Source organism: Pongo pygmaeus, chromosome 13 (assembly GCF_028885625.2).
Source record: "Pongo pygmaeus isolate AG05252 chromosome 13, NHGRI_mPonPyg2-v2.0_pri, whole genome shotgun sequence".
Classification (NCBI taxonomy): domain Eukaryota; kingdom Metazoa; phylum Chordata; class Mammalia; order Primates; family Hominidae; genus Pongo; species Pongo pygmaeus.
The window spans coordinates 115,966,259-115,982,882 of record NC_072386.2 but is presented as its reverse complement, the minus strand read 5'-3'; the positions used below and the strand labels follow the sequence as shown (position 1 = coordinate 115,982,882).

At 41.8% G+C, this 16,624-nt stretch overlaps 1 protein-coding gene and 1 non-coding gene across 14 annotated transcripts in view; one reads left to right on the top strand and one right to left on the bottom strand.

The window, feature by feature from the left end:
• Nucleotides 1–16,624, bottom strand: part of GAPVD1 (GTPase activating protein and VPS9 domains 1) — a 111,611-nt gene that overhangs the window by 46,940 nt on the left and 48,047 nt on the right. For all 13 annotated transcript variants that reach the window (XM_054502303.1, XM_054502309.1, XM_054502308.1 and 10 more), the window contains 5 exons: nt 15,569–16,412; nt 11,928–12,014; nt 9,511–9,645; nt 9,178–9,367; nt 4,460–4,620 (listed from right to left, as the gene is read on the bottom strand). In XM_054502303.1, coding sequence (XP_054358278.1) covers nt 4,460–4,620; nt 9,178–9,367; nt 9,511–9,645; nt 11,928–12,014; nt 15,569–16,412 — 1,417 coding nt within the window. The remainder of the gene's footprint in view (nt 1–4,459; nt 4,621–9,177; nt 9,368–9,510; nt 9,646–11,927; nt 12,015–15,568; nt 16,413–16,624) is intronic.
• On the top strand, nt 13,059–13,165 carry LOC129044849 (U6 spliceosomal RNA). Its single transcript, XR_008504824.1, has one exon. It is a non-coding gene; the product is annotated as a U6 spliceosomal RNA (small nuclear RNA).

Sequence of the window (16,624 nt, the reverse complement as noted above, 5' to 3'; positions counted from 1 at the left end):
CTGGTCTCGAACTCCTGACCTCATGAACCGCCCACCTTCGCCTCCCAAAGTGCTGGGATTACGGCCATGAGCCACTGTGCCTGGCCCATCAAGGACATTTTCTATTAACTTTTTTCCTGTGAAAGGGTCATATTTTTTGTTTCTTTATATGCCTCATAAGTTTTGCTGAAAAGCAGACATTTGAAATATTATAAAGTGATCATTAAAAAGTCAAGAACAGATGCTGGAGAGAATGTGGAGAAACAGGAACACTTTCACACTGTTGGTGGGAGTGTAAATTAGTTCAACTGTTGTGGAAGACAGTGTGGCAATTCCTCAAGGATCTAGGATCAGAAATACCATTTGACCCAGCAATCCCATTACTGGGTATATACCCAAAGGATTATAAATCATTCTACTATAAAGACACATGCACACATACATTTATTGCAGCACTATTCACAACAGCAAAGACTTGGAACCAACCCAAATGCCCATCAACGATAGACTGGATAACGAAAATGTGGCACATATACACCATGGAATACTATGCAGCCATAAAAAAGGATTAGTTCATGTCCTTTGCAGGGACACAGATGAAGCTGGAAACCATCATTCTCAGCAAACTAATGCAGGAACAAAAAACCAAACACCGCATGTTCTCCCTCATAAGCGGGAGTTGAACAATGAGAACACATGGACACAGGAAGGGGAACATCATATACTGGGGCCTGTCAGGGGGTTGGGGGGTTAGGGGAGGGATATCATTACGAGAAATATCTAATGTAGATGACGGGTTGATGGGTGCAGTAAACCACTATGGCACATGTATACCTATGTAACAAACCTGCATGTTCTGCACATGTATCCCAGAACTTAAAGTATAATAAAAAAATTAAAATAAAAAATAAACAAATAAATGTTATAAAGTAGCAATTCTGGAAATCAGATTATATACCCTTAACCCCTAGTTGGTTGCTGCTGCTTGTTGTAGTGACTATTTAATGACCTCTCTAAATTTTCTGTCATGTGTGGCCTCTGAAGTTTCTGTTCTATTAGCTTAGTGGTGAGCACGTGATTTGGCAGATTTAACACCTGGAATAAAACAAAACAAAACATTTCCAAGTCTTTGAAGATTGGCTCTGTTTCGGGGCACTTCAACACTTAGCCAGGCAGTTTGCAACTGTACCTTAGCCTTCACTTCCTGCTTGGGTTCAGCCTGAAGGTTAGCCAGCAGTGAGAGCCTGGATCTTCTAAGGTCTTTCCTGAGCACATGACCAGCCCTGAGTATGTGTACAACCTGGTAGATTCCCCAGAACATGTGGGAGCTTTTCAAAGCCTTTGTGCCCCCTAGTGTCTCCTTCCCAAGCCTCTTCCTTCATAAGCATTTGGATCTGTATGCGAATTGCCCTGACTGTTATCCCTTAATGCAAGCAGAAGCAACTAATATATCTGCTTTTCAATACTTTTGACAAATGCCACCTGTGTAGCTGCCTCGGCCCTGGGAAAGATCAAAGGCAGGCAAAACAAAGCCAAGGCTTTGAGACGATCTTTCAGGATCTACCATACAGATCAAAATACACAACCATGATGCTTTCAGAATAAGGTGCACATTCCTCTCTCAAGTACCAGCACACTGCACAGTAATATAAGCTGTCTTCAAAGCAGCCACTGGGCTAGGGGTTGAAGATGGTAACAGGGTAGGATCACAGAGCTCTCTTAACAAAATTCAGCAGTTTTTTTCTTCATTAAGCATTCCTTTGTTGTTAAAAGTTTTTTATTAGATTCCAGAGTTCCAAATAAGTTGATTCTGACAGTTTTTGCCAGCTAATTTGTGTGTGTGTGTGTGGAGGATGGAGTTTTGGAGATTGTTGGTCTTCTTCCCTACGGGGTATCATGTCATAGTCCCAAACACAGCTTTACCAACCACCATCACTTTATCAATCACTAAAACTGGCCTCTTCTTCCTAGACCATTTTCTTAAATAACAAGCAATCACTGTTGCATATAAGAAGCTGCTACTGGCAGGGCACGATGGCTCTTGCCTGTAATCCCAGCACTTTGGGAGGCCAAGGTGGGCAAATCACGAGGTCAGGAGATCGAGACTATCCTGGCTAACACAGTGAAACCCTGTCTCTACTAAAAATACAAAAAATTAGCTGGGCATGGTGGCAGGCGCCTGTAGTCCCAGCTGCTAGGGAGGCTGAGACAGGAGAATGGCGTGAACCTGGGAGGTGGACCTCGCAGTGAGCCGAGATCACGCCACTGCACTCCAGCCTGGGTGACAGAGTGAGACTCCATCTCAAAAAAAAAAAAAAGAAGCTGCTACTTTTTCAGGAGGTCACAATTCTATGAGAAGAGACTCCTATCTTTAGGGAGTCAAGATGTCTTCTTTTCTTTTTGTTTCTTTTTTCTGTTTTTTGTTTTGTTTTGTTTTGAGACAGAGTTTCACTCTTGTTGCCCAGGCCGGAGTGCAATGGGGCGATCTCAGCTCACTGCAACCTCCACCTCCCAGGTTCAAGCGATTCTCCTGTCTCAGCCTCCCAAGTAGCTGGGATTACAGGCATGTGCCACCACACCCAGCTAATTTTTATTTTTAGTAAAGATGGGGTTTTACTATGTTGGTCAGGCTGGTCTCGAACTCCTGACCTCGGGGGACCCACCCACCTCGGCCTCCCAAAGTGCTGCGATTACAGGTGTGAGCCACCGCGCCTGACCTTCTTTTCATTCACCTTTAAGCCAAGCTTTTTGTTAGAAATATATTAAAAATGATTCCCAAACCTCAAACTCCATTTCTTAAAAAAAATTATTTTCTTAGTTTTCCATTATCTCTTCCATTTTTTCCTGAACAGCCAAAGAATACAACATGTATCTCAAAATACATCTCAACATATTTTTGGCTCTATAATGCAGGAATACTACTAGTATACTACTAGCAAGAAAATGAACACAAAATGTTTCCTACAAGTCACTGGAAAAGTCTCTTTAATTTCCATACTACAATCTCCTGGCTTCATCTCTCTTCTCCTACTGCCTGGAAAGTTCCTTATGCTTGGACCTATTCACCAACTTCAGTGCCACAGATGTATGAATGTGAAGGGCCTCACAACTGTTCACAGGGAGCTTAGCATGTGATGGTGTGTCATGGTGGGACCACTGAAGATAACAAAGAATTAAGCATTAAATTCATTGGCTGGGTGCAGTGATTCACACCTGTAATCCCAGCACTTTGGGAGGCCAAGATGGGCGGATCACTTGAGGTCAGAAGTTTGAGACCAGTCTGGCCAACATGGCACAACCCCATCTCTACTAAAAACACAAAGTTAGCCAGGTGTGGTGGCACATGCCTGTAAGCCCAGCAACTCAGGAGGTTGAGGCAGGAGAATTGCTTGAACCCAGGAGGCGGAGGCTGCAGTGAGCCAAGATTGTACCATTGCACTCCAGCTGTGCAACACAGTGAGACTCCATCTCAAAAAAAAAGAAAAAAACGGCTGGGCATGGTGGCTCACGCCTGTAATCCCAACACTTTGGGAGGCCGAGGCAGGTGGATCATAAGGTCAGGAGATCGAGACCACCCTGGCTAACACGGTGGAACCCCTTCTCTACTAAAAATACAAAAAATTACCCGAGCGTGGTGGCGGACGCCTGTAGTCCCAGCTACTTGGGAGGCCGAGGCAGGAGAACAGTGTGAACCTGGGAGGCGGAGCTTGCAGTGAGCTGAGATCGTGCCACTGCACTCCAGCCTGGGTGACAGAGCAAGACTCTGTCTCAAAAAAAAAAAAGAAAAAGAAAAAAAAAAATTCATTGCTAGGATCTGAAAGTTTGTGCTCCCCCAAAATCTGTATGTTGAAATTCTAACCCCCAAGGTGATGGTATTTGGAGATGGGGCCTTTGGGGAGGTGATTAGGTCATGAAGGCAGGGCCCTCACAAATGGAATAAGTGCCCTTATAAAATAGGCCCAACCAGCCAGGTGCAGTGGCTCACACCTGTAATCTCAGCACTTTGGGAGGCAAAGGCAGGCGGATGACCTCAGTTCGGGAGTTTGAGACCAGCCTGACCAACATGTAGAAATCCTGTCTCTACTAAAAATACACAATTAGCTGGGCATGGTGACGCATGTCTGTAATCCCAGCTACTCAGGAGGCTGAGGCAGGAGAATTGCTTGAACCCGGGATTGGGAGGTTGCAGTGAGCCGAGATCGTGCTATTGCACTCCAGCCTGGGCAACAAGAGCGACATTCCATCTCAAAAAAAATAATAATAATAAGCCCAAAGACACAGCAAGAATACATCATCTATGAACCGGTAAACAGATCCTTATGAGACACTGAATCTGCCTTGACTATAGACTTCCTGGCCTCTACAAATGTGAAAAATAAATTTCTGTTGTTTATAAGCCACCCAACCTCTGGTGTTTTGTTACAGCAGCCTGTATGGACTAAGACATGAACATTGATTTATAGAAGCAACTGATTCATACCTCATTTTCTGACATCATCCCTGGAGTAAGCTGGGGACCTGTCCCTAAGGAAATGACCAACACCTCTTCTGGTTGCACCTCCTGGATGGTTTCTTGAGATGATCCTTCATGGTCCATATGTAGGTCCATTAGCATATTGGTGCGGCTTCTGCTCCGAGTTGCTAATAAAAAATTTCAAATAAAATAATTTAGAGAAATAGACAAATGAAGAAAATGGTATGCTAAATACGAAAATATATTTTCTATTAGTGCAGAACATTTGCACATGCACAAGAGTGGTAAAAATATAAATAAGAAAAAACAAAACAAAACAAAAAACTAGATCCTCCCAGTTACTCTACTGACTATTAAAGATTCTCCTTCAAAACTGGTAATCAAGAACAGTGATCCAAGTGCATTTGACAGGAAGTGCCACACAGATGATCACATCTGCAGAACAGCAAACATGTCACAATCAATTTAAGACTTGGCGTGACAAGAAAAAAGCATTACCTCATTTCTTTTTAAGATACCTTAACTGTTTTTCCTATAAATTGAGGTAACTGCTACAGGTTTCCCATACCGATAACTGAACTTACAAGCATTAGAAAATTTCATATGAGGGATTACACCTGTAATCCTAGCACTTTGGGAGGCTGAGGCGGGTGGATTGCCTGAATTCAGGAGTTCGAGACCAGCCAGGGCAACACAGTGAAACCCCATCTCTACTAAAATACAAAAAATTAGCCAGGCATGGTGACGTGCACCTGTAATCCCAGCTACTCGGGGGGCTGAGACAGGAGAATCACTTGAACCAGGCAGGCGGAGACTGCAGTGAGCCAAGTTTGCACCACTGCACTCCACCCTAGGCGTCAGAGCAAGACTACATCTCAAAAAAAAAAAAAAAAAGAAAGAAAAAAGAAACTTTCATATGAAAACCTAATAGCCACATAAACAAAATACTTTAAGTTAGGCAACTGTTAACAAAACCAGAATCAGTGTTTGTTTTTTTGAGACGGAGTTTCACTCTTGTTGCCCAGGCTATGGTGCAATGGCGCAATGTGGGCTCACTGCGATCACCGCCTCCTGGGTTCAAGCAATTCTCCTGCCTCAGCCTCCCGAGTAGCTGAGATTACAGGCAGCCACCACCACACTTGGTGAATTTTGTACTTTTAGTAGAAACAGGGTTTTGCCATGTTGGTCAGGCTGGTCTTGAACTCCTGATCTCAGGTGATCCACGCACCTCGGCTTCCCCAAGTGCTGGGATTACAGGCATGAGCCACCGTGCCCGGCCCACAATCAGTTTTTAAATGTACTTTTCCCCCCTGAAATGTATTAATGTCTTTTCAAAGACACAAGAGAGAAAATTTATTTATGTTTGGAGAAGAGGTCCTTTCTGCTTTGGAAACAGTATAAATTAATAAAGCCTTCAATTATTTTTCTTTCTTTCCCCTGCATATAAGCAAATGAAAAATACTTTTTTCTAAAATAATTGCTGGGTGTAGTGGCTCATGCCTGTAATCCTAGCACTCTGGGAGGCTGAGGCAGGTGGATCACCTGAGGTCAGGAGTTCAAGACCAGCCTGGCCAACATGGTGAAACCCTGTCTCTACTAAAAATACAAAAAATTAGCTGGGCATGGTGGCAGGCACCTGTAATCCCAACTACTTGGGAGGCTGAGGTAGGAGAATCACTTGAACCCAGGAGGCGGAGGTTGCAGTGAGCCGAGATCACACCATTGCACTCCAGCCTGCGCGATAAAAGCGAAACTCCACCTAAAAAAAAAAAAAGAAGGCTGGGCGCGGTGGCTCATGCCTGTAATCTCAGCACTCTGGGAGGCTGAGGTGGGTGGATCACCTGAGGCCGGGAGTTCAAGTCCAGCCTGACCAACATGGAGAAACCCCATCTCTACTAAAAATACAAAATCAGCTGGGCCGTGGTGGCACATGCCTGTGATCCCATCTACTCGGGAGGCTGAGGCAGGAGAATGGCTTGAACCCAGGAGGCAGAGGTTGTGGTGAGCCGAGATCACGCCACTGCACTCCAGCCTGGGCAACAAGAGCTAGACTCCATCTCAAAAAAAAAAAAAAAAAAAAGGTCAAGAAAAAAAAAGTTTCTATTTTCTTTCAGAGGACAATAAAATTCAGTACAACCAGAATACTAAATAGAAATTATGTTTTGGTACAAAATAATAAAAAATACAGACATAAAGCAAAAACAACTATAGTAGCAGCAAAAGTCAACTTCACATTGTATGAAAGCTGACCTACTTGAAGACAGAGGCAGAAATATAAACAATCACCTTTCTTTACAATGCTGATTAATGTTCATTAATCACTTTGTCTGAAAATTCAGAGCACACATCAATTTCCAAGCCTAAAATAGGCCTACTCATACCTTTATTTGCTCACCCTATCTTCTACTGAATTGCAAATTTAAATTCAAGTTCATAAACAGATCTATGAATCGTAACAAACTCTGTAACTATAATTTATAAAAATGCAAGCAATCAAATTTTATGTAGCAATTTACACAAAGTAAAAGCAACATGCACATGGAGCATACTTTTATAAACTATTTCTTATATAAAATTATAAAAGAAGAGGAAGAACAGCCTATTACCCACCAAACGGGGTTACTAGTGTAATATGAGAGGTAATATTGGTAGCTGAGGAATCCCAGGCAGTGATGGCTGCTAACTGTTGTCCTGGGTTGCGAAAGCATTAAATAGAAAGAAAATCAACCCTCTGAACAATGGACAAATTTTTTAAGATACACAATAAATGCAATAGCCAGGTAACAAGACTATACAAAATAATATTGGGCACACATTTGAAATTCACTTTCCATCAGACTCATATTTAATGACACTTCTGGATAATGGGAAATGAAAAAACTAATGTATAGTAGTGAACAATGGAAAAAAAATCTCTGATTTACTAAAAATCATTTACTTCATCATGTGAACAGAGTGCAAATAGCCTATAAAAAACCATTAAGTGCCCGGGCACGGTGGCGCACACCTGTAATCCCAGCACTTTGGGAGGCCGAGGCAGGTGGATCACCTGAGGTCAGGAGTTCAAGACCAGCCTGGCCAACATGGCAAAACCCCATCTCTAATAAAAATATAAAAATTAGCCGGGCGTGGTGGTGGACATCTATAATCCCAGCTATTGGGGAGGCTGAGGCAGAAGAATCGCTTGAACCTGGAAGGCAGAGGTTGCAGTGAGCCAAGATTGTGCCACTGCACTCAAGCCTGGGCAACAAGAGGGAGACTCCATCTCAAAAAAAAAAAAAAACAAAAAAAAAACACACCATTAAGTGCAAAATCCCTTTTTCTATTTTTTATTTTGATAACTGACATTTTGGGGTGATACAATAAGACAAAGACTTGAAGAGTATGATGCCACACTCCTGTTGATACAATTCCACGTTATGTTAAATACAAGGCAGATTAATTTTAAGAAACTGGCAGTTCTTAACAAATGAGCTCACAGAAGTTTAAAAGTAAAATCCCTCTTTTCAAAATGCATAAATTAAAAAGAACTATGTTCACTAAGTGTTGCTGAGTTCCTCGTTATAATTAGGCAGGCACTAAAATACTCCTGTTCCCCTGGCTTAAACACTTTTTCCCCATCTTGTTTACTTTGTCTAACTCCCATTCATCACAAAGCGCAAACAGGCTTCACCTGCTCCAAGATCGTCTCCTGATACCACCACCATTTTGCTAAGTTAGGTGTCCCCATAACCCTCATACTTATCTCCTCAGAACACTCAGTACGCTGAAGGGTACTAGTCTCTTCTTGTTCTCCCTAACTAAACTATCAACAGCCAACTTGACAGTAAGGGCAGGTCCTAATGGTCTTTGCATCCAGTGTCTATCACAGTGCCTCATGTGCAAGACACATCCACTCTCACAGGACTTCTGTGGGGATTAAATGAAACAACATTTATAAAGTGCCTACCCAGAGTATAGAACATGGTATATGCTCAATTAATTTTTTTATAGACAGACAGATGACAAATGTTAACCAAGCAAATAAGGCTTAATTAAATAGAATTCTTAAATAAACAAACTTGAAAAAATAAAATGAAACTTTAGCTTTATTCTATAACATTAAGATATCTTAGCTCAGTTGATAAGACTATTAATGAAAATAATAGAAAATACTATTATTTTCCAGTTTATTGATGGAAACTTCTAAAATAATATTGTTTATTATAATATTTAGAACTTTATAGAAAGGAGGGGGCTACATAATTTTTTTTTTTTTTGAGATAGGGTCTCACTCTGTCACCCAGGCTGAAGTGCAGTGGTACGATCATGGTTCACTGCAGCCTCAACCTCCCAGGCTCAAGCAATCTCCCCATCTCAGCCTCCCAAGTAGCTGGGACCACAGGCACATGCCACCCCACCAGGCTGAGGGCTACATAGTTTTAAAAATGACTACTTACAACATTTCCAAAATTTTTTCAAGAAAAGACAATAAAATTTAAACAAAGTATACTGTGGATAGCATGACTTCAATTAATTATGAAAAGCACGTAGGCAAAGCTAAAGCCTACTGATAAACCTTAACTCATCTGATATGATTTCTAAAAACTGAAATACCATCAGTAAACATGAAGAGAAAGACTTTCCCAAGTACTTAAACATATATTCCAAAACACTGAGCAATAACAAAGGCTAATGAAATATTAGATTTAAGAGAAAGCTCTGATATGAGAAATTCTCTTTACCTATAGGTAATCGATTCTTTTTATTTGCTGGAGTGGTTGCTGGAGACAGCTGAGGCGTATTGTAGGGAGTCATTTCTAAACTGCTACTTTTTCCTGGCTTGGCCGGCGGTAGGTTTGCCAATAAATTGTCAAGAGCCATTCTATCTTCTCTCAGTTGATCTCCAGACATCACACTCTTCATAAAATTCACCTGGCAAAAGCAAAGACTATTAGCTAGTGAAATCACTTTTTCAAATACAGTATGTATTTCCCACACAATGTGCTCGTGTATGTCTTTGCTCACGCTTAGCTAAAAGACTTTTGAGAAATTCTATTAAACAATGAAGCCATTACCAGAGTAATAAGCTGACTGTAGGTTATATAAACCACAGTTCTGCTCAATCCTTCCAGAAGATTGACGGAAGACAACGGAGGGGTCTCCACTGCACGGCCCCCAATCACAACATCAAGGAAAGCGGCAACACAGCTCTGTTAAAACAGGATGACAACAGTGAAACATTTCCCTTTAAAATACTGAAACGAAATTTCTCATTAAGGTGGACAAGCACGAAAAGATTTTAACATCTTAAAAATCAGATTTTTTTAAGATGTTAACTTTTTTTTTTTTTTTTTGAGACAGTTTCACTCTTTTAGCCAGGCTGGAATGAAATAGCACCATCTCGGCTCACTGCAACCTCTGCACACCTCCTCCCCCACTGTGATTCTCCTGCCTCAGCCTTCCGAGTAGCTGGGATTACAGGCGCCACGACCATGCCCAGCTAATTTCTGTATTTTTAGTAGAGATGGGGTTTCGCCATGTTGGACAGGCTGGTCTTGAACTCCTGACCTCAGGTGATCCACCCGCCTCGGCCTCCCAAAGTGCCAGAAATACAAATGTGAGCCACCCCACCTGACCTAATTTTTGTATTTTTTGTAGAGATGGGGTTTCACCATGTTGCCCAGACTGGTCTCAAACTTCTGAGTTCAACTGATCCGTCCACCTCAGCTTCCCAAAGTGTGCCCAGCACTAGGATTACCAGCTTGAGCCACTGCACCCAACCTAAAAAAATTAAACTCTTTTTGTACTGATACATTCTAAGATCTTGGAGCTGGGTGTGGTGGTGCATGCCTGCAATCCCAGCACTTTGCGAGGCCAAGGTGGGTGGATTGCTTGAGCTCAGAAGTTCAAAACCACTTGGGCAACAGGGCAAAACCTTGTCTCTATGAAAAATACCAAAATTAGCCGGGCGTGGTGGCGCGCACCTGTAGTCCCAGCTACTTGGGAAGCTGAGGTGGGAGGACTGCTTGTGCCAGGGAGGTCGAGGCTGCAGTGAGCTGAGATGGCATCACTAGGTGACAAAGTGAGACCCTGTCTCAAAAAAAAAAGAAAATAACAATAAGATGTTGGAGACAAACATAACACAACACAGAACAGTATACACATTGTGCTACTATTTCTGAAAGGGGAAGGAAGGGGTGGTTGGAAGTATATAGTGTACGTAGGAATTTGCTTGTAAACATATGGACCTCTAGAAGGATAAACAACCTAATAACATCAAGAATCTTTTGGGGGCCAGGCGTGGTGGTTCACGCCTATAATCCCAGCTACTCGGAGGCTGAGGCAGGAGAATTGCTTGAACCTGGGAGGCAGAGTTAACAGTGAGCCGAGATCGCGCCACTGCACTCCAGCCTGGGTGACAACAGCGAACCTCTGTGACAAGAGGGAAACTCTATCACAAAAAAAAAAAAAAGAATCCTTTGTGGGGGCAGGGAATGAAGACTAGAGATGAGACGTGGAAGGGAAATTTTACTCAAATATCCTTGAATTTTCATTGGTTGAATGTACAGCTTAATCAAAGTAAGACTGATTAAAATTTTCTTTAACTAAATTAATTGAACAATGTCATAGATGTTAACTTATAAACTACACTTAAAATTAAACAATTATCGACCAGGCATGGTGCTGACATCTGTAATCCTAGCACGCTGGAATGCTGAGGCAGGAGGATCGCTTGAGGCCAGGAGTCAAGACCAGTCTGGGCAACATAGCAACACCTCGTCTCTATAACAATAAAAACACTTAGCTGGGCATGGTGGTGTGCCCCTATAGCACAGGTACTTGGGAAGCTAAGGTGCAAGGACTGCATGAGCCCAGGAGTTTGAGCCATGATCACACCCCTGCACTCCAGCCTGGGCAACTGTGTGAGACACTGACTCAAAAATTTAAAAGTTGGCCAGGTGCGGTGGCTCACGCCTGTAATCCCAGCACTTTGGGAGGCCGAGGCAGGTGGATCACAAGGTCAGGAGATCGAGACCATTCTGGCTAATACAGTGAAACCCCGTCTCTACTAAAAATACAAAAAATTAGCTGGGCATGGTGGTGGGCGCCTGTAGTCCCAGCTACTTGGGAGGCTGAGGCAGGAGAATGGCGTGAACCTGGGAGGCAGAGCTTGCAGTGAGCCAAGATCGCGCCACTGCACTCCAGCCTGAGCGACGGAGCAAGACTCCATCTCCAAAAAAAAAAAAAGAAAAAAAAAGAAAAAAAAAACTTTTTAAAATAAAATAATCTTAACAGCTCTTTGATTCTCTTTACGACGGCATCTCCTTAATACATCTGTGGGAATTAATCATCTTTAAATGCTGCTGATCCAATACTATAGCTAATTAAAAGAACATTTAATTTAGATATCACCTAAGGACAAGATTTAATAAAGAGAATAGTAAGGCTCACTAATACTTCAGAATTTTCTATAAATCGTATTTATTCTTACTTTGTCAAATTTTCCAAGGCTGCTCTTTGTTCGGGGATCTCCCTCTTCAGAGCCAGTCATTGCTAACTGCTGCAAAAGGCGGCCTACCTGCAACCCAAAGCAGTGGTAGGGAGACATAAGCTACAGACAGATACTCACAAATACCTCTCTATGAAAGCAAGCATGTCTATTCTATTCTAAAAAATGTGTTTCATAATATTATTCATATCACCTGACCAGGCATATGAACTAGTATCCCCCCAAAAATGTGTACCTTATGTCAGCTTTTACTATTTTTAGATTAAGAGTTAGAGAGAGAAAGTATAAATTTTTGCTTTAATTTCTCTTTAACACATAAGATATCAACACTAGGGAAAAAAAGCACAATACATTTGTTTCTGACATTGTACTTTTCATTTGTTTAGAGCTTTTTAAATTAATTTGTAAAAGCTGACTCATTCGTTAAATTGCCTTAAGTTAATATTAAGAACATTACCCTATAGCGCTCACAAAGCACTCAAGGTAGAATTTGTTTCCTAGATTTAAAAGCAAATGATTCCTATCTAACATAAGCTGGTTTGATAAAGTAAATACTAATTCATAGAACAAGTACCTTACTGGCAAAATTTGTTACTGCACTCTTTTTAAAGGCTAATGATGAAAGTTATTACAGCATCCTCTTCTTAATATCTGGGACAAGTCCCCTTTTTACTGATTCTGAAAATATGTGATTCAATCTCTACTGGAATGACACACACACACAAAAAAAAACTACAAATACATTATCTACCATAAGAATAAATTTAAGTGTTTCACGGGCCAGGCACAGTGGCTTACGCCTATAATCCCAGCACTTTGAGAGGCCAAGGTAGGAGGATTACCTGAGGCCAGGAGTTCAAGACCAGCCTGGACAACAAAGCAAGACCCTGTCTCTACAAAAACATTTTTTAAATGAGCGAGGTGTGCTGGTACACACCTGTAGTCCCAACTACTCAGGAGGGTGAGGCAGAAGGGTCACTTGAGCCCAGGAGTTCAAAGGCTACAGAGAGCTAAGATGGCACCACTGTACTCCAGCCTGGGTGACAGAATGAGACTGTCTCAAAACAAACAGACAAACAAAAAAAAAACCTACTGTTTCATGTCAAATATTTTGTGCTCACTTCAGAAGCACATATACTAAAATTGGAACTCTACAGAGAAGATTAGCATGGCACCTGTGCAAGGATGACACACAAATTTGTGAAGAGTTCCATATTATAATTTTTTTTAATTTATAAAAGTTAAAAAAAGTTAAAAATTTTATTTCAGGCATTTCTATGCAGTGAATTGCTAAACATCCCAAGGTGATATAACTGATCATTAAAAACAGCTAATCATTTTTTCTGATTTTTTATTTTTTTATTTTATTTTTTTTGAGATGGAGTTTTGCTCTTGTTGCCCAGGCTGGAGTGCAATGGTGCAATCTCGGCTCATCACAACCTCTGTCTCCCGGGTTCAAGCGATTCTCCTGCCTCAGCCTCCCAAGTAACTGGGATAACAGGCATGCGACACTACACCCAGCTAATTTTGTATCTTTAGTAGAGACGGGGTTTCTCCATGTTGGTCAGGTTGGTCTCAAACTCTGGACATCAGGTGATCCACCTGCCTCGGCCTCCCAAAATGCTGGGATTACAGGCGTGAGCCACCCCACCTGGCCAATTTTTTTTTTTTAATAGATATGGGGTGGTTGGGGGTCTCACTATGTTGCCAAGGCTGGTCTCAAATTCCTGATGTCAAACGATCTGCCCACTTTGGCCTCCCAAAGTGCTGGGATTACAGGTGAGAGCCACCACACCCAGCTTGAGCTAATCATTTTTTAACAATCACCCAAGGCCAGGAGTGGTGGCTCACACCTGTAATCCCTGCACTTTGGGAGGCCGAGGCGGGCAGATCATCTGAGGTCAGGAGTTTGAGACCAGCCTGACCAACATGGTGAAACCCCATCTCTACTGAAAATACAAAATTAGCCAGATGTGGTGGTGCATGCCTGTAATCCCAGCCACTCAGGAAGCTGAGGCAGGAGAATCACTTTAACCCAGGAGGCAGGGGTTGCAGTGAGCCGAGATCGCACCACTGCACTCCAGTCTGAGCGACACAGCGAAACTCCTTCTAAAAAAATTATAAAATGGATGGGCACAGTGGCTCATAATCCCAGCACTTTGGGAGGCCAAGACAAGCGGATCACGAGGTCACAAGATCACGAGATCGAGACCATCCTGGCTAACACGGTGAAACCCCATCTCTACTAAAAATACAAAAAATTAGCTGGGCATGGTGGCACGCGCCTGTAATCCCAGCTACTCGGGAGGCTGAGGCAGAAGAATCACTTGAACCCGGGAGGCAGGGGTTGCAGTGAGCCAAGATCGCGCCACTGCACTCTAGCCTGGGCAACAGAGCGAGACTCCGTCTGCAAAAAATAATAATAAAACAAAATAAAAAATAAAAATTACCCAAAAATAGTCTATTCTAAATAAACACCAGTTCTTCACAGTATATCTGAGAGATAAGGTATGATGAAAAGAGTCCATGAAGAAATAATAATGACTTCAGTCATTCATATAATTGCAAAAAGGCGCTAATATACATCCAAAAATCCTCTTTCTGAAACTCTTAGGAGAGTTTCAGATTTCAGAATTTAGAGATTTTAGAAAGGTAATGTAATGTATATATATAACATGTTCAATATATAGATGGCATTTTGTAATCAAATGAATCAACATTTCTGCAACAAAATATGAGTATTCACTAGCACTAAATGGAATAACAATTATAAATATAGCTGGGCGTGGTGGCATGCGCCTGTAATCTCAGCTACTCAGGAAGCTGAGGCAGGAGAATCACTTGAACCCAGGAGGTGGAGATAGCAGTGAGCCAAGATCACGCCACTGCACTCCAGCATGGGCAACAAGAGCGAAACTTCATCTCAAAAAAGAAAAAAGGAAAAAAAAATTGTGAATAGCCTCATGTTAGTTCAGCACAGGTTTTGCTACTAAATGAGCTATAGAAGACATTCAGTTTTTCCTCATTTTGGGCTTTGAAATTATGGAAAAGGGATGGTGGACTTGTTCTAGAAAATCTAATCAAACTCTACATTCAAGTGTGTGAGGATTTCATTTAAAAACAAACACAGCCGGGCGCAGTGGCTCACACCTGTAATCCCAGCACTTTGGGAGACCAAGGCAGGCAGATCACAAGGTCAGGGGTTCGAGACCAGCCTGACCAACATGGTGAAACCCCGTCTCTACTAAAAATACAAAAATTAGCCAGGGCGGTGGTGTGTGCCTGTAATCCCAGCTACTCAGGAGGCTGAGGCAGGAGAATTGCTTGAACCCGGGAGGCGGAGGTTGCAGTGAGCTGAGATTGCGCCACTGCACTCCAGCCTGGGCAACAGAGCGAGACCCTGTCTCAAAAAACAGACAAAGACAAAATGTTTTGTGACCGCAATAGTTTTAAATCCCAGTATTATTGCTTTTATTTAATAAGATGCAAATACTTAGGACTGATTGAGAAAAAGTTGTAAGAATATACAAATACTGTCATCATATTATTTGTTCCCACCCCCACAGCCCAATCAACTAAATTTTAAACTAAATGCCACATTAGTAATAATAGCAAAACCATACCTGCATCAGATTAAATCGTGCTACTTCATTAATAGGAGCATCGGAAATTATTCCATATTGTTCTGGATTGACAACTGCAGGACAAATGAAGCAGGCCAAAAGGAGATCAGTACACATTGCCCTGACCTCCCCAACTTCCAGCCTATCTATACAGGAGAGGGTTTTGTACATCTGAGACACGATCCACCTTAAACTATGTGGAAAACAATATGTGTTCTGTTTGAGATAACCAATAAATTTGTTCACCAAAGCCACTAGTTTGGCTTCATTGGACTCCACCATTTCTTGAACTTTTTGCCTGAATCTATCTGAGCCCTTCTCTCCAAAGAGTTTTTCCTGCTGAGATTGGGAGAACCTCTCAATTAGCTTGTTTGGATCTGTTTCCAGGTGATCTTCATCTTCAACAAGCAGTTGCATAATTGGCTCATGTAAAGTGGCTGTGAGGAAAAGTTTGGCAGAAAACAGTCCTTCAGAAAAAAGTTTAAATAAGATGCTGAAGGCACAAGTTCCCCTCCTCAAAAGTCGCCTAGGGTTGTCACTTTCTTTAAGTTCAAATTCAATCAAGTATCGCAAAACCTGAAGGAGGTAGCTTTCATCTTCTTGCATGATGCAATTGCCATACAGGGAGGTAAAAACTGTGTAAATAACACTTTGTGTGTTCTCCTGATTAAGTTTCTCTCCAGCAACCAAAGAGGAGGCAATAAGACGAGGATTTTCCCTCAATCGACTCAAGAATTCTCCATAAGCAGTCTCCTGAAATCCCAATTGCTTATACCCATCAACAAATTGTGTATCTTCCAAAATTTTGGCATGTTGGCAACATTCAGCAGGGGAAGCTTCAGCACTAAAAAAAAAAAAAAGAGCAAACAAGCAAAATAATAGTATTAATAATAATAATATAACACATATACTATATCCAAACATGGACATGTGAGTTGATTATGGTCCCAACAATGAGGTCACTCTGAATTGCTAAAAATTTTAGACTAACAGCAACTCAGTGAGTAAAGGACGACAAAACTAAAAAGTACAAAGGACAATTTCCTCATATCAAAT